Source organism: Bison bison, unplaced genomic scaffold (genome assembly GCF_000754665.1).
Source record: "Bison bison bison isolate TAMUID 2011002044 unplaced genomic scaffold, Bison_UMD1.0 scf7180017864383, whole genome shotgun sequence".
NCBI lineage: Eukaryota > Metazoa > Chordata > Mammalia > Artiodactyla > Bovidae > Bison > Bison bison.
This window is the reverse complement of record NW_011494955.1, coordinates 1,781,896-1,798,766: the sequence shown is the minus strand read 5'-3', so window position 1 is coordinate 1,798,766 and position 16,871 is coordinate 1,781,896. Positions and strand designations below refer to the sequence as shown.

At 57.5% G+C, this 16,871-nt stretch overlaps 1 protein-coding gene across 1 annotated transcript in view; it reads right to left on the bottom strand.

The window, feature by feature from the left end:
* PEG3 (paternally expressed 3) overlaps positions 1-16,833 on the bottom strand; it is a 21,269-nt gene extending 4,436 nt beyond the window's left edge. The window contains exons 1-11 of the mRNA XM_010858048.1: positions 16,591-16,833; positions 15,108-15,183; positions 12,121-12,194; positions 11,560-11,622; positions 9,917-10,390; positions 9,574-9,663; positions 8,721-8,867; positions 8,532-8,632; positions 6,228-6,330; positions 5,655-5,747; positions 3-5,233 (exon numbers count right to left, since the gene is read on the bottom strand). Of these exons, the coding sequence (XP_010856350.1) occupies positions 3-5,233; positions 5,655-5,747; positions 6,228-6,330; positions 8,532-8,632; positions 8,721-8,867; positions 9,574-9,663; positions 9,917-10,304 (6,153 nt within the window). The 5' untranslated portion in view covers positions 10,305-10,390; positions 11,560-11,622; positions 12,121-12,194; positions 15,108-15,183; positions 16,591-16,833. The remainder of the gene's footprint in view (positions 1-2; positions 5,234-5,654; positions 5,748-6,227; positions 6,331-8,531; positions 8,633-8,720; positions 8,868-9,573; positions 9,664-9,916; positions 10,391-11,559; positions 11,623-12,120; positions 12,195-15,107; positions 15,184-16,590) is intronic.
* Between the last annotated feature and the right edge of the window lie 38 nt (positions 16,834-16,871).

The window sequence follows — 16,871 nt, the reverse complement described above, 5'->3', positions numbered from 1 at the left end:
ACCTCGGGCTCGGCCGCCTCCACCTCGGGCTCAGCCGCCTCCACGTTGGAGCCCTGGATGCGCAGGACTTCCCGGGGGACGAGGACGTTGGCCTCTGCCTCCTGGGCCGTGGCGGCGGCCGCGGCGGCCGCGCCCTCCTCCTGCAGGTGCAGCTTCTGGTGCTTGGTGAGGATGGTGCTGTGGATGAAGGACTTGCCGCAGTCCTTGCACTCATAGAAGGGCCAGTCCCTCTTGGGCGGCTCCGTGAGGAAAGACGTGTGCACGAAGGCGGCCCCGTAGTCGTAGGGCTCGCCCTTCTCGTGCACACGCATGTGCTCCTGGAGATCGGCCTGGCTGGGGAAGGACTCGCCGCAGGTCTCACACTCGTAGCGCTGCTCCTCGCCCGGGTCTTGCTGCGGCTCCGTGGGTGCCGGGCCGGGCCCCGCCGCGCCCGCGCCCCCCTGGCCCTGATCCGGCAGCCCCTCACCGGCATGGCCCCGGGCGTGCTCGCTGAGGACCGAGGCATGGATGAAGTCTTGCCCGCATACCTGGCACTGCGGGCCCACCCCGGCCGGGGCGCTCTTCTGCGGGGCCTGTGGCCGCCGCGGGCTGACAATCAGGGGCTGCATGAAGGGCTCGTACCGCCTGTGGCCGTAGAACTGGTCCTGCTCGTGGACCTTTTGGTGCTCAAAGAGGAACGAGCTGTGCACGAACGACTCCCCGCAGGCCGGGCACTCGTAGAGCTGCTCTCCGAGGCAATCTTTCTGGTACTCGCTGACAGGCGGCATGTGCACCGCGGGGTGCGTGTACTCACGGCTGTCCACCAGGTACTCCCGGCCGTGGACCTTCTGGTGGTCCCGGAGGTCCGCGCGGTCAGCGAAGCCCAGCCCACAGTCCTTACAGCCATAGATGGAGTCTTCGGGCTCCTCGGGCTCCTCCTGCTCTTCCAGCTCTTCCTCCGGAGACCCATCCAGGCCCAGGTCCTGCATCACAGGCTCTCCAAACAGCTTCCCATCATGGAATTTCTCTCGGGCATAGATCTTCTGATGTCTGCCAAGGTCTTCAACGGTGGCAAAGCATTCCCCACACTCCTTACATTCATTGAGGACTGGCTGCTCGCAGTAACTAGTCTCACTTGTTAGCTCAGCATAGCTGGTCTGAGCTAGTGGTTCAGAGTAACTGGTCTGAGCTGCTAGCTCAGCATAACTAGTCTGATCTGCTGGTTCAGAATAACTGATCTGAGCTGCTAGCTCAGCATAACTAGTCTCAGCTGGTGGTTCATCATAGCTGATCTGAGCTGCTAGGTCAGCATAGCTTGTCTCAGCTGCTAGTTCAGCATAACTGATCTCAGCTGCTAGATCAGCATAACTAGCCTCAGCTGGTGGTTCATCAAAACTGACCTGAGCTGCTGGGTCAGCATAATTGGTCTCAGCTGGTTCGGTATAACTAGTCTGAGCTGGTGGTTCAAAGTAACCGGTCTCAGCTGCTAGTTCAGCGTAACTAGTCGGAGTTACTAGTTCAGCATAACTAATCTGAGCTACTAGTTCAGCATAACTAGTCTCAGCTGGGGGTTCCTCAGCATATCTGGTCTGACCTGGTTCCCTGGCATATCTGGTCTGAGCTGGTTCCCCAGCATATCTGGTCTGAGCTGGTTCCTCAGAATAACTGGTCTGGGCTGGTTCCTCGGCATATCTGGTCTGAGCTGGTTCCTCAGAATAACTGGTCTGGGCTGGTTCCTCGGCATATCTGGTCTGAGCTGGTTCCTCGGCATAACTGGTCTGAGCTGGTTCCCCAGTGTATCTGGTCTGAGCTGGTTCCTCACTATAACTGGTCTGAGCCGGTTCCTCGGCGTAACTGGTCTGAGCCGGTTCCTCGGCGTAACTGGTCTGAGCCGGTTCCTCGGCGTAACTGGTCTGAGCCGGTTCCTCAGGATAACTGGTCTGAGCCGGTTCCTCGGCGTAACTGGTCTGAGCCGGTTCCTCGGTGTAACTGGTCTGAGCTGGTTCTTGGGCGTAACTGGTCTGAGCTGGTTCTTGGGCGTAACTGGTCTGAGCTGGTTCTTCGGTGTAACTGGTCTGAGCTGGTTCCTCGGTGTAACTGGTCTGAGCTGGTTCTTCGGTGTAACTGGTCTGAGCTGGTTCTTCGGTGTAACTGGTCTGAGCTGGTTCTTCGGTGCAACTGGTCTGAGCTGGTTCTTCGGTGTAACTGGTATCAGCTGCTGAGTCAGTGTAACTGGTCTGAGCTGGTTCTTCAATACAGCTGGTCTGAGATGGTTCCTCAGTATAACTGGCTTCAGCGGATTCCACGGTGTAATTGGTCTGAGCTGGTTCTTCAGTGTAACTGGTCTCAGCTGCTGGGTCAGTGTAACTGGTCTGAGCTGGTTCCTCAATACAACTGGTCTGAGCTGGTTCCTCAGTATAACTGGCCTTAGCTGATTCCTTGGTGTAATTGGTTTGAGCTGGTTCCTCAATACAACTGGTCTGAGCTGGTTCCTCAGTATAACTGGCCTCAGCTGGCTCCTTGGTGTAACTGGTCTGAGCTGGTTCTTCGGTGTAACTGGTCTCAGCTGCTGGGTCAGTGTAACTGGTCTGAGCTGGTTCTTCAATACAGCTGGTCTGAGATGGTTCCTCAGTATAACTGGCCTCAGCTGATTCCTCTGTGTAATTGGTCTGAGCTGGTTCTTCAGTGTAACTGGTCTCAGCTGCTGGGTCAGTGTAACTGGTCTGAGCTGGTTCTTCAATACAACTGGTCTGAGCTGGTTCTTCAATACAACTGGTCTGAGCTGGTTCTTCAATACAACTGGTCTGAGCTGGTTCTTCAATACCACTGGCCTCAGCTGGTTCCTCAGTGTAATTGGTCTGAGCTGGTTCTTCAGTGTAACTGGTCTCAGCTGCTGGGTCAGTATAACTGGTCTGAGCTGGTTCCTCAATACAACTGGTCTGAACTGGTTCCTCAGTATAACTAGCCTCAGCTGGTGCCTCAGTGTAACTGGTCTGAGCTGGTTCTTCAGTGTAACTGGTCTCAGCTGCTGGGTTGGTGTAACTGGTCTGAGCTGGTTCCTCAATACAACTGGTCTGAGCTGGTTCCTCAGTATAACTAGCCTCAGCTGGTGCCTCAGTGTAACTTGTCTGAGCTGGTTCTTCGGCGTAACTGGTCTGAGCTGGCTCTACGGCGTAACTGGTCTGAGCTGGCTCTTCAGCGTAACTGGTCTGAGCTGCTAGCTCAGCATAACTGGTCTGAGCTGCTAGCTCAGCATAACTGGTCTGAGCTGCTTCCTGGGGATAACTCATCTGCACTGACTGGCCTTGGTAGCTGGTCTGAGGGTCAGTGGAGGACAGGCTGCGAAGGACAGACCGTAGGTAGTTTTTACTTCCAGAAAGCTTCTTCCTGTTGTGGATCTTCTGGTGTTCAGCCAGCTCAGAGCTACGGACAAAGAACTCTCCACATTCTAGACATTCGTAAAATCTCTCTCTCGGGCGAAATGTTTGAGACTCACCAAAATGCAGGGAGTGCATCATGGAGGCGTCGTAATTCTTGCGCTCGATGTTCTTCTTCTTGGCACGCGCCTTCTGGTGCTGGCGGCCATCTGAGCTGGGGCCGGAGGCTTCGCCGTCTCTCTGCCACCCGCTGGGGCCTTCCCCAGCAAGGTGGTCCAGAGGAGCAGGGCGCGATGCGCGGTAGAAGACTGAGCTCCTGAAAAAGCTGTGCCTGCCTCCAGCATAAGGGCTCTCCCAGGCTGGGGTCTTCTGCGGCGGGTCACGAGGGCCTGAGAGGTATGTGGAGGGCTCCCCGTCCTCCCTGAGGCCACGGGGAGGCCGGAAGGCGGCCAGGCTGTGGAGGATGGCCCTCTCGTAGGCGCTCCTCTCGTAGCCCCGGGCCTCCTGGCCGTCTTCGGGGCTGCTACTGGCAGTGAATGCCTTCTCTTCGTCCTCATCCTCGGGCGGCCTGGTGATCGTGTGACTCTTCTGAGAGCCGGGCATGGACATGCTGTGGAGCAGCGGCTTCTCATACCCCCGGCTGTCGAAGTAGCTCTTCCGAGAATGAATTTTCTGGTGCTCCATGAAGTCTGAGCTCCGCCCAAAGGCATCCCCGCCCTCTCTAAAGTCGTAGAGCTTCTCTTTAGAGTAGGTCTTCTGGCGCCTCTTCAGGGACTGGCCAGGAATGAAGGTCTCCTCGAAGGCTCTGGCCCTGCCCTCAGACGGGCTCCCTCGGCCGTGGGTCTTCTGGTGCTCCCGCAGGGCTGCACTGTGGTGGAAGGTCTCCCCACAGACTTTGCACTCGTAGCGTTTCTCCTTCCCGCAGGCCCTCTGCAACTCTCCAAGCATGGGGGTGCGCCTCACGGCGCCCGTACTGCGCTCCTTCTCCCTGTCCTCGTGGCTGTGGATCTTCTGGTGCTCAATCAGGGCTGAGCTGTGCAAGAAGGTCTCCTTGCACACCTTGCACTCGTAGAACTTGTCCTTGCCGTACATCTTCTGAAGCTCACTGAAGGTGGGGCTGGGCAGGAAGGGCTCGTCCTGCTCCTCGTCCCCACTGCCCCGGAGGTGCTCTTGGGCCTGGCCCCCCCGATGCTCGGCCAGGCCAGCGGCCTGCGCACCCTCAGAGCGCCTGGCACCCTCGGGCCTGCTCTGGGCCTCACTGACGGCTGCACTGTGGATGAAGGACTCCCCATACTCGTACAGGCTCTCCCGGGTGTGCACGATCTGGTGCTCCACAAACTCAGAAATGACCGCGAAGGACCTCCCGCACTCATCGCACACGTAGGGCATGGCCCCGAAGTCGAGCGGCTGCGACGGGGCCACGGGCGGAGCGCTCAGGCTGCTGGCACCCGCCGCCTTGGCGGCCCTGCGGGCCTCGCCTCCGCACTCGAAGGGCCGTTTCCTTGCCCCGCCCCTGGGATCGTGCACTGGGCCCTGCCCTTCCGCGTCGAAGTGGTAGCGCCTTTTTCTCTCCAGAGCACGCTTTTTGGAAACCAGGTCTGAGCCACAGCTGAAGCCTCCTCCCCCAAAGGCGCCCCCCTCTGGGCCCCTCTCTGAGGCTCCCGCCTCCCTCCTGCTGAACGATGCTTCTTTCCAGTCGCCGCTCGCCCTCCGGGAGAGCCGGTGCGGCCGCTCACTTGACTCCCGTGCCCGCCCGGACCTGGAGCTGCGGGCCACGTCCTTGATGAACTTCTCCATGATCACCCCATGGGAGGACTCGGCCTCGCAGATGCCCCGCCGGTGGGCTGACTTCTTGGTCTCAGGCGCCGTCTTCAGACCTGGAAGAAGCCCCGTATGAACACTCACTCCCTGGGGCCCTGGGATGAACGTCTGTACCCTGTGCCCTGACCACGTGCCCCCAAGTGTCACTGCACTTCGCCTTGTATCCATGTGCACGCCCCACGTGACTGTGTGTGCTGCTGCGTGTGTGCACGTGCCACCCTATCAGTGCATGCTGCTGCATGTCAGTGTGTGTACACCACTGTGTCTGTGCACACCCCCCACGGCGTGTCAGTGTGTGTACACCGCCGTGTCTGTGCACACCCCCCACCGCGTGTCAGTGTGTGTACACCACCGTGTCTGTGCACACCCCCCACCGCGTGTCAGTGTGTGTACACCACCGTGTCTGTGCACAGCCCCCCCAAGGCATGTCTGCTCGTGCGCCCAGCGCCCGCTCCTGCAGCAGGGCCTCGCGCTCACCTCTGCTGGTGCTCGGGTAGGCACTTCTCTTTGACCTTGCCGAGTGGCCCTGGGTCATGTGTGAGTGGCCATCGTCCTCGGCAAGCTGAACCCCTGTCCGAAGGAAGAACACAGCATGAGACGTGTCACCACGGACGACGGGCTGGCTCGGGCACTGAGCGTGCCCTGGACGGCCTGTGTCTCGCTCCCTCTCCTCACTGTCCATTCCTTGGCCCCTTGCCCAGTTTGTCTTGGTTACTTCTCTGGACTCTGCTGACAAGCTTGCGCAGAGGCCTCGAGCACCCCTAAACCCAGGGCATCCTTGCTGGCTCTCAGGCTCCGCCCATTTCCCCACCTGTCACGGCCCACACGACCCCTCGCGGGGTGACTGCTGCCTCAAACCCAACCACGTGTCCCCCAGGGAAGCCATCCAGGACCCCGGACCTGCCTCAGAGCAGACTGGAGTCGCAGGGTGGCACTTTGGGGTGAGAGCCATGTGGGCGCGGCCCCGTCGGAGCAGGTCACAGGACCACTCCCTCCCGCTCCCGCTCCCGCTCCACCAGAAGCTGTTCTGACCCTGCTTCGAGCGCTCACCCAGTGAGAGCAGCTTCCGGTAGTTCTCCATGTTGTCCTGAATCGGGTTCTGGGGCTTGTGATCCTCAGTGAGGGCCACCATATCCTGGTACAACACCGCCTCCTGCAACAGCAGATGTGCCCTCAGCGGGGTCTGCCCGGGCGACCGCGGCCAGGACCGCGCCAGCAGCGCGGGAGCCACACACACACACGCACACAGTGTGCAGCAAGTGCTCACAGCGCCGGGGGTTCCGAGTGATCTGGTCAGGCTCTACTAGGGACCTACGTCGTACCTACCTTGGCGCTACACTCTGAGGAAGCTCCCAAAGACGGAGGGCACATATTCCTTGCCCTCATGCAGCTTATCATTTGGTTGGAGAGAAACAATCAGAGAACAGTAAACAACAAAGTGGGGTGCAGAGAGTCGGCGCTAAGCAGGCGTGGCGGGGGCAGCTCAGGGTGGGCTGGGGGCAGTGAGCAAGACCCACAGGTGTGGGCGGGGCCGCAAGCGCTGCTGAGGCCCCAGGAGGGGCACGGAGCCTGAGGGGCCCCCAGCGGCGCAGCCAGAGGAACTCCAGGGTCAGAGCTCAAGCACCTTCACGACCGAGCAAGCTGGGAACAGAAGTCCTCCCAAACCTCAGCGTCCTCATCTGTGAAATGGAGAGGAGGGTGTCCACCTGCCCCCCTCAGGCTGTGGGGGTCCTGCCAGCTGGGCCGCTGACCTGGGCGAAGTACAGAGGAGCGAACACTGTGTGTGCGTGTCCTGCCGCGTGGTCTGCTGCACGTGGGGCTAAGTGTGCAGGAAGACTGGGTGGGACTCCCTTGGCGGGCCAGCAGTTAAGACCCTGGGCTTCCACTGCAGGGCATGTGGGTTCACTCCCTGGTCAGGGAACTGAGACCCCACACACCATGTGGCCCGGCCAGAAAGTAAAAAAAGAAAATTATGTAAATAAAACATAAGTTGTTGTCACTACTGAACTATTATATAAAGATATTTTGATATTAAATTTGCTTTAGTTCTGGGAAGTGGCGTATGACATGACAGCCATGTGGAAGTGTAGCAAAGAAAACAAAAACGATGTGGGCACAATTAGGAGCAGCTCCTACTGAGAAAAATAAACAGGCACAGGCATTGGGATTTAAGAGAATGAAAACCTCCTTTATACAGTTGCCACTGTTCAGCAATTAGAAACAAAACCCCTGGCAAGATGAAGCACAGCTTCAAAAATGAACCCCTTGCCAGGGCAGGGCTGTGGAGTCCAGGACAAGAAGCTGCAGAAGCAGCAGGCACCACCGGACTGCTGGTGCTGGCCAACGAGAGCTAGACGCTCCCTTTCTGGGGGTAGGGGGCCCCTCCATGGTGGGCAGCTCCCCGGAGCGGGCACTGCGAGGCACTCAGGGCTGACAATGCCCCCTCCTGAGGCCTCCCCGGGTTATCACAGTGCAGGTGAAGCCGCGGGCTGGGGAGCACAGCTGTGTCTGCGGTGGGACAGGAGGAAACCACGGCTCCTAGCTCGGGGCTGGCAGAGAGCAGATGAGATCAAGAATTCGGGGGGCTGAGGGTGCCACAGGGCACCACCCCTGGTGCTAACAGACCCCAACAGGCAATGGCAAAAGGAAAGGGGCACGTTTCACACCTCCTGTTGGTCGAATCTGAGTGACATAAACGTGCATTACGTTCTGGCCTACACTGTTCCCAGGAAAGAGAACGCTTGAGCTGACCCGACGAGTGGGCAGCCCTGAGCTGCGTCTGCTGTCTCTCAGACGCTGCCTTCTCACACGGCTGCACAGGCGCCCTCCTCCACGCTGCCACATCACACACGACCCTCTTGCCCGAGCCCCTCCTTGCCCATGCCCCTGTCCTTAGTGCACAAGAACTGGCAGTGACAGTGTGCCCGCTGCGTGCCAGGCCGCACATTGCACACTGCATATCTATGTGTGACTCATGCATCCCTCACAACAGCCCTGGTGAGGCTGTCATCACACCCATTTCACAGATGAGGAAACTGAGGCTTGGTGCAGCTAGTCTGGCTGGCAGGTGGCAGAGCCAGGCTGCAGACTCAGCTCTTCTCGGCTCCGGAACCTGAGCGCCCTCTCCCTCCGCTCTGTGCACAGGGCAGGCGACCTCCAGGGGACACGAGTGCTGACCCCGTTGACGAGCCAGAAAGCAGGCGGCAGTCACTGCGGCCACTGGTCACCCCTGGGCTCTCTCCCCAACCCTGGTGGGCTTCTAGGTGGCAGATAACTCAGCCTCCCGAGAAAGAAAGGCACCTCCAGCACGGAGTGAAGACGGCCCTCCCAGAACGAGAGGAAACCTGGGCGCACCTCAGATCTGGCATCCAAATCCAGCAGGGAGTCCCTGCGTCTGTGCTCTCTTTCCTTGGCTCTCTCCGCCAGAGGAAGGGTGAGATCCCGCTGGTGAAACCCTGGGAAGGGAGAGGCCGCGTGAATGGATGCGGTGCAGTGGGCCGGCAGGCGAGTTGGCGGGAAGGGGGGGTTCTTGGGGACACGTACTGCTCCTGGGGCTCCGGACGGACGGCCAGCGGTCCCGTGACTCCATGTCCCGGCTCCGGCCACGGCGGCGCTCCCGCTCCCGCGCCCGGCCTCGCTCCCGGTCTCGCTCCCAGTCCTGGTCCCAGTCCCGGTCTCGCTCCCGGTCACCTGCGGACACGGGCGTGTGGAGCTGGCCGTGGGCTCTGCACACCCCTCCACACCCGAACGCTATGCCTGCTCTCCCCTGGGAGCTGGGTCCCAGTCGAGGGGCAGATGCCCCATACACCAGGGCCTGGAACTGCTTCCGGGGCCTGGAACCGCTTCCGGGGCCTGGGCCCACCTCTGCGGCCTCGAGCAGGCTGGCCTGGCCTTGGTCGGGCCACCGCCCTCGAGGGGCCCTTCCCGCTTCAGGCTCTCCCGGTGTCCCGGATCCTGCGGTCTCCGCCTTAAGGAGGAGGCCATCTGCCAACCCTCCACAGCCTGGCCAACCCTGGCCTGTCTTAATGTGCTCCCCACTTGACTACAGAGAGCCAAAGCACCGTCCCCGGAGCACTGCTGCTCCAGAAAGTTCTCTGGAGAACCTTGAACAAATGAACAGCTGTGCGGGCAAAGTGGTGATGAACTTTACCCCCCGGAGGCGGTAGACACAGCCTGAAACAACCTATGGCAAATTCCAAATAGCTTCAAAATTTTAAATGTTTTCCCTCATCACTGAATAATAATAAGTTGTATTTCACTCCACGGATGTGTCTGCTTTGATGAAAACGTCTCATTCCGCCATCCCGGAATCCCCCGCCCCAGATTCCCGAGCAGCAGCAGCAGGTCCCCAGAGAAGGGTTGTGCGCAGACCCAGCGGCGGTGGGCAGCTACTCACTGCAGCAGGGGAGGGCGGGGCGCGGCGGTGGGGACTCCGCGGCCCTCCGGCTCATGCCGCCTTCGCTGTGGGTGTCGCTGCTGTTGTCGTCTGAGGGGACACCAGACACGGCTCAGGGGCTCAGCCACGCTCGCCCGTTAGCTTAGCCCCCGAGGGCGCCCGCCACGCCCCTCTCCGCCGCCCCCAGCCCCCGGTTAGACCGTCAAAGCTGGGGTGGGGAGGGCTCCGGCTCCTTGCGGGCAGAAAGGCCGGGCTGTCACCTATACCGCACCCCCCGCGCCCGCCCCAGCCCCCCAGAACGGTCCCACCGGAGCAGCAGGGGTGCGCCTTCCCCTTGGCTCACCTTCCGGCTCATACATCGCCTCGTAATCTTCCAGGAGAGCAACGAGCTTCTCGCAGGTCTCCGGCTTTCTTGCGTACACCCAACGCTTGATCCTTTCCGGAAGAATGGACAGGTACTGCTCCAGGACCAAGACCTCGATAATCTCCTCCTTGGTGCGAATCTCCGGCTGCAACCAATCGAGGCAGAGGTTTCGGAGTTTGAGAAGGGTCTTCCGAGGGCCAATGAATTCCACGTAGAGGAAGTTCCGAAACCTCTGATGAAAGAACTCAGAGTCAGTGGCGCCTTCTCCTGGGACTGCGTCCGGCTCAGACAAGTCACTGTCTAGCTCATACAGGTTTGGGGCCCACTTCTTGGGTTTGGTGGCGGACAAGGACTTGGGAGGCAGCATGTCTCTAAGGAAAAGTTTCACTGGAGGAACCCAACATGCGCCAACAGGGCAGACGCCAGCAGCGGGGGCAGTCAGTGCTCAGGGACCTGCGGATCGTAAGGAGACACACATGTCCCAGGGGTTGAGGACTGCCCGGTGGGAGGACAGGCCCAGGGGGGCGCCGCACCACACCCCCAACACACAGACACATGCGAGGAGTCGCAAGCAGCACGCCTGCCGCGGGAGGACCACGCTCTGCTCCTGACGGCCTCTGCGACCCTGGGTTTCGGAGCCCGAGTCCTGCAGTCCGCCCCTTCTTGGCAGACCCGGGGCGGCCCGTGCGCCTTCCGCGGCCGTGCCTCCAGGTGGGCAGCACAGGAAGGCCACACACACACGTGACGGTGTGGGTCCTGGGCTTCAGGTGCTCTGGGCAACGTCTCTGCGCCTGTGCTCTGCATGTGCAACACGTGCTGACCAAGCAAACGGCCCCTGAAACCAGCAGCTCAGCTCCTCTGCACACTAGCCACGTCCCCACTGCTCCGGCCGGGTGGCTGCCCTGTGTCTGCGTCTGCAGGCAGCAGGCATGCCTTCTCCACGGCGTGCACCCTGAGGGCAGCCCTAGGCTCCTGTCTGCACCACTGCCTCTGGTGCCTGAACAGAGGTCAATCTACTGGTGTTCCGGGCACCTCTCAAATTTAGTCTTAAATATCTGAGCTAACTGGCCTAGGCCCCACTGTGAAGGGATCAGAGACAGATGCTTCCCTCACTGGGAAGGTCAGAGGTCAACATCAGCCCCGTTGGCGTTCCGTGGAGCTTGGATGCTGGCCCCCAGCTCAATGAGCCAGCAGAAGGTCAGATGGAGCGCCGCTGAGTCCGCGGGAGCCCCACATCTAGCACTCACATCAGTGGTGATGACATGCCCAAGCGCAGCAGGCTTCTGCACGCCCCACACCTCCTGCTCTGGCCAGCCTCGTCCAAGATCCAGGGGTCTCCAGAGAAACCAGCGTGCTACTCCGTTCACCCTCCGGTCGCTGCATCTCTATTATAGGGTCTGCCCTCACCCTGCTAAGAGAACTTCTCAGGCTGAGTGTAAAAGCTGACTCCCCGTCCTCCTCTTGCTCTGGTGTCATCAGCTAAGGCTCCTCGCCCCCCTTCACCTGAGCCGCTCAGCGGCCCACGAGCTCTCCGGTCCTGCCCTGTCCTCAGTGGTCAGCCACGCTGGAGCAGAAAGCAGGCGGCACAGCAAAGAAGCCCAGGTCAGGGTGCAGTAACTTACCTGGCAGTTTTGTACTTCTGACTTTACTTCCAGAGAAGGACAAAACCACATGCAGCAAAAATTCTTTTTTGTTTTAAAAGAAAAACCAGTAAGTTAAAAAAAAATTGTTTTTAATCTCTAAAGAGAAAACAAAAGGGGTTTCAATTATTTCGTCTCACAGCAGCCTTCCTGCCCGGGGCCTGAGAGCCTCTCTGCGGTGTGCTCCGCTCTGCCCCGCGCACACACCCCCACTCTCTTTGCAGCGTCCTGCCCGCCAGCTGGGCAGACTCTTGCCTCTGCCACTCCCACTCTGCCTGCCCTGCCCTCCTCTCCCCCACAGCAGACAGGGCACCAGGTGACAGCCTGCTGGGCAAGCCCCCCGGCTCTGGAGAGCTGCTGTGAGCTGACCCAGAGCATGGCTAAGAGGGACTGCCTGGCCAGAGCAGGGCCCTCAGAGCCCGCGGGGGACAGGGAAGCGACCCCGATCTCTCCGTGGCCTCCGATTCAGAGAACTTGCTCCCCTAGACGGCCACGGCCCCGCCTCTCAAGAGGCCACGGGACACCCCTGGGTATGTAAATCACCTGGTGGGAACAGGGTCCCTTCCGGAACTTCTGAACAAGTAGCTATCCACAGGAACAGTCAAAATGCCAGGGACCTGCAGACATTTTAAAGAAAGAAATACATGGACAAATCAACACAGAAGAAGTGTCAAGAGTGTCAGAGAATTCATTCTCCATGTGGCTGTGGACTGATACCGTGCTGTGGGCAAGGCCTTACGTATCGTCTTCAAGAAAAGGCCCACTCCCACATCTTATAAACCAACCAGACAGGAGGTAGAAAGCTTTTGAGTTTCTGCTATGAAATCTGAATGATTTAAGAAATCTAAGACAGAGAGCTCCGGAACGGTAGACCAAACTCACTTCTGAAGCAGACACACACTACTAGGACTGCTGAGCCACACCCCCTGAAACTGCAAGCCACACCCCCTGAGACGGCAAGCCGCGCTCCTCGACCCTATTTGTTCCTACATTAAACTTTTTACAGTCTCCATACATATTACATCGTTTCTAACAAAATGAGATCACACCAGGGGCTCTCTTTGTGTGTGTATTTTTAAACGCAGCAATTTTTGATAGACATCTTTCCAATCAGTACATACAGATTTACGTCATTGTTTCTAAAGGCCACACAGTCTTCCTTTCTATGGATACAGTCAATTCGCACTTGATGGAAATGACTGATATAAAAACTGTTTAAAGCATTAAATGAAAATACTAGGGTATGAAATGGTATATAGCATATGTGGCATTCTTACTGCAAACATAGTCATTATATGTACACAGAAAATGATGAGGATGTCCGCACATGGAATAAAATGCAGTTTTAGAAAGCAAAGCTATAGATGGAGGCGTGTTTATACTGAAATTCTTATGGCCATTGCTGAAGAGCTGCACTAAGTCATGTCTATACACAGAAACACACCCACATAAACGTGATGGATACAAGGTCCCAGCTTTCACATCACACCCCCCCACAACCAAATGTTGCCTAACATCCCACTTATGCTTCACTCTGGTGGCCTGAGTTTGAAGCCTTAATGAATTGGGCATAGTCTTACTAAAACCAAAAAAGCTACATAGATACTTAAATGTGTGGAAGTGTGCACAAACCAAGGTAGAAGCAAATTTCCATACAAACTGGGGCCTTCCCTGGTGGTCCCCTCGTTAAGACTCTGTGCTTCCAGTGAAGGGGGCACAGGTTGGACCCCTGGTTGGGGAACAGATCCTGCATGCCACACAGTGGGCCGAACAATACATAAATAAAACTTGTATAAGGAACGTAGTAAAGTGAGGTAACCTGAAAAAGGAAATGATTGATAAAAGACACATTATACATTCCAATTTAGAATGTTATTTGAAGTTCACAATCAGAAAAAAGTTTGAATCTAAATTTGAAGCTCAGCAGCTGTGGGGCTTTCCTCTCCTTTCTGTTGGCCAGTGCCCATCAGTAGCCCCTCCTCCTGTGGCTCCCTCCCTCTCCCACCGGCAGTGCTCCCACAGAGCAACCCCCCCCCAACACACATACCCTTCAGGGCAGAACAGCACTGTTGGGGCTCCACGCCTAGACCCGGATGTCGCCACCTACCGTCCCCCCTGCCTCACTGAACTCTGGCCCTGAGGGAAGCCATCAGTGTGGTTTCCTGGCCTGGAGGCGGGCTCTCAGGTACCCTAGTTAGCAGGCCCCCACCTCCCCCTCCGCACTCTCTTTGGAGCAGGAATCCCAGGGTGAGTCAAGCAGTGTGGTCAAGGGTAGGATTTTAAAAGCCAAGGTCTGACCACATTCAGAGGATGAGGGCGAGTGTGGGGGCACACAGAGTTGGGACTCAGCCCAACTCTGGTCGTAGGGCCAAGGAGGGGCATCAGCTCTGCTGGTGGGGGGGACAGGAGATGAACGAGGCAGCCGGTCAGGACAAGGTATCACCAGCTAACCAGGCAGAGGGGTTTACGGGGCTCCAGCTCAGCTGTCCTCAAACACACTGGACAATGAGCGCAAAGTGGGTGCGCCGTGAGCACTGTGCGCAGATGGAGCTCAGCGCTGAGCTGGGCTGTCCCACCGCAGCGCAGCGGGGCTGCCCGCAGGCCAACAGGGCTGCCCGTGTGGTCCATGTGGGGCATTTGGGTCGCTCTTTGAACATCTTAAAGTCTTTTACTTCTACTTCATAAAAATGCATAGAAAACGAAAGCAAGGCCTCACAGTTAATGTACCTGAAACCAAGCTGGAACTCATCAGGTGTTCCTGCCGCAAGTCAGGGGTGGGGGTGGAGGTCTTTGGCCTCAATCAAAGATCAGTGGGTCAACTGTTCAACTGCACGGGGAGGAACTCGACTATTGGGGGCTGGACCAGTGGCTGGGCCGTGGGAGGAGAAGTAAGAAAGTCCGTGGCCCCCATGGGACCCCAGGCTCCCCACATCCCACCAGGAGTGACAGCAGCTCCGGGGTGTGGTCTCCAAGCCTGGTCCCGTTTGCTCACTTTGGGGCCTTGTTACAGAGCTCTGAGACCCAGCCCCATCTCCTGCTCCCTACCTTATCAGAGGGGCTGGAATTGAGAAGTTACTGCCTTCGTTTCAGGGGCAGCAGGCGGCACGCTGTCTTCTCCTGCCTGTCTCTGCACACAGCTTTACTTTTTTCAATGGCTTTCATTACCCAAAAGACTATGAGCTCCAAGGAATCACTTCCTTTCCCACTCAGGGTCATGGCTGATAGAAGACTCAATGAATTTTTCATGCTTCCTTAATCACCCAATAAGAAAGAAAGGGGAGGCCTGAAGGAGTAGCTCAATATTGGAAAAAGACCAACAAAGGATGGTTGTTGGACACCACAAAGGATGGCGTGAGACCAAGGAGAATCCGGTGAACACACGGTCCACCGGAAGAGTCTGCACATTCTCAGCGAGCACGAACGTGCTCATGGTCAGATGGAACACGTGTGCAGCAGGGAGGTGTCAGGTTCAGGAAGCACGTGCTCACCCCAAGGATGGCGTGGCACTGTGAGAAGGGACTTCAGCTCACCTGGACACAGACACCTGACGTTTGGACCTAGTCCCTCTTCCTCCTGCCGATCACCTCGGAGAAGAGAAGAGCAGAGCTGGGGAAGGAAAAGAAAACGTGAGACCTCAAATTTATTTTCCAAATACTGGAATTCCCAGGCTGGAAATGACCCCACACAGTTTCATCTTTACCTCCCACAGGGTGGACAGCTCATCAGTCTCGCCCCCTGGGGTGTACGTTGTACTGTGGGCTGTAATCACAGCCTTCACCCAGTGAGGTCATGTCAATGGGTGTGCAACCAACTCTAAGTGTGTGTGTCACAACCTTCTCTAATATGCAGAGCAAAATAGTAAAAACACAGGACTTGGGGCTGAAAAATTCAAGACCCCAATTTCCCACTTATTAGCTCTGTTGCACCGGCCACCCTTCTAAAGTCAAGGTATACACATTGCAGATAGAAACTGGAGGGAGAAAGAAAATAGTAATGGCTAAGAAAATAGTACTATTTATTGCTAATTATGTGCCTCCTATAGTGCTTGGCAGCTTACTTTCAGCATCTCTGTTAATTCTCACATTATTAATTTTCTACATATTTTACAAAAATGAAGCAGAGAACTCAACCTCAGAGTTCATGGCAATTACAGATCAACGAATGTCATTTTGGAAAACAGTACATCTACAGATATTTTCTATGGAAACATTGTGGAACAATGATATAGACACCACTTAGAAAGATGAGCTGAAATTCTAGTCTTGCCATGTGATTGATAACCAGTGACGCAATGCCAGAAGTGTTACTGTGCTGCACACCTACGCAGCATGAAGACACTAGCTTATATTAGGACCTTAATAATAATCATCATTACTATGAGGTAACGGCATCATTACTTAACCTTACACAACATTTAGAGGTTACCAAGATCCCTTTGGACGACACTACACGTTTCAAGTCCCACTGTGACTCAGAGCATGTGTTCAATCAGTGGCCCGTAGAAGCCCCTTCAGGACTGTGCCGCTGGCTTTTATTAACGCTATCAGTTGCCAGCAGATTTATAATTAGGTTCCACCCACCACACACTTGGCAACGCCCCCCTCCCACCGCCCCTCCCGGCTGGGGCCACCCCCGCCCCGCCCCGCCCCGCCCCGCCCCGCCCCCCAGTCCCGCCCACCTGCCAGCACCGCCTCCACCCCACCAGGCCCCACGCAATGCCTCCCTCATAGCCTTCTGCCACTGTACATGCTCCAGGCCATCTACGAGCTTTTTTTCCTTCAAGCACCTCCTACCACCCTCAACAGCCTCCCACCCTCAAATCTCATATGCACAGCCTCCTCCACCCTCTCACTTAGGAACCCACCCTCCCCCAAATCTATTAAGATTCTGTTTCCCACGTGACCCCCAGAGGTGCACATTTTGAACCCTGTCCCACAGCCCCCACCCTCTCCAGGGAATATGGCGCCATCGCGCGGCCACTGAGACGTGGTGCAGAGGCAAGCAGCGGTCCACCTGGTGCCTGCACAGCGGAGAACACGGGGCGGGCTCGGTCTCCCTGGACACCAGAGGCGGTGGCCCACTAATCCAGCCCCGCTGGCACTCACGATGGTGCATGCGCAGCAAGCAAAGCCCACCCCCTGCCATTCAAGATGGCGCCTGCGCAGTAAGCCTCACCGCCACCTGTCGGTCGGCGGAGCTCTAGGTGAGCAGAGCTCTGCAGCCCCTCCCCCGGCCCGCCCCCTGAAGCCAGCCCCACGGTCATTCAAGATGGCGCCTGCGCAGTAAGCCTCGGC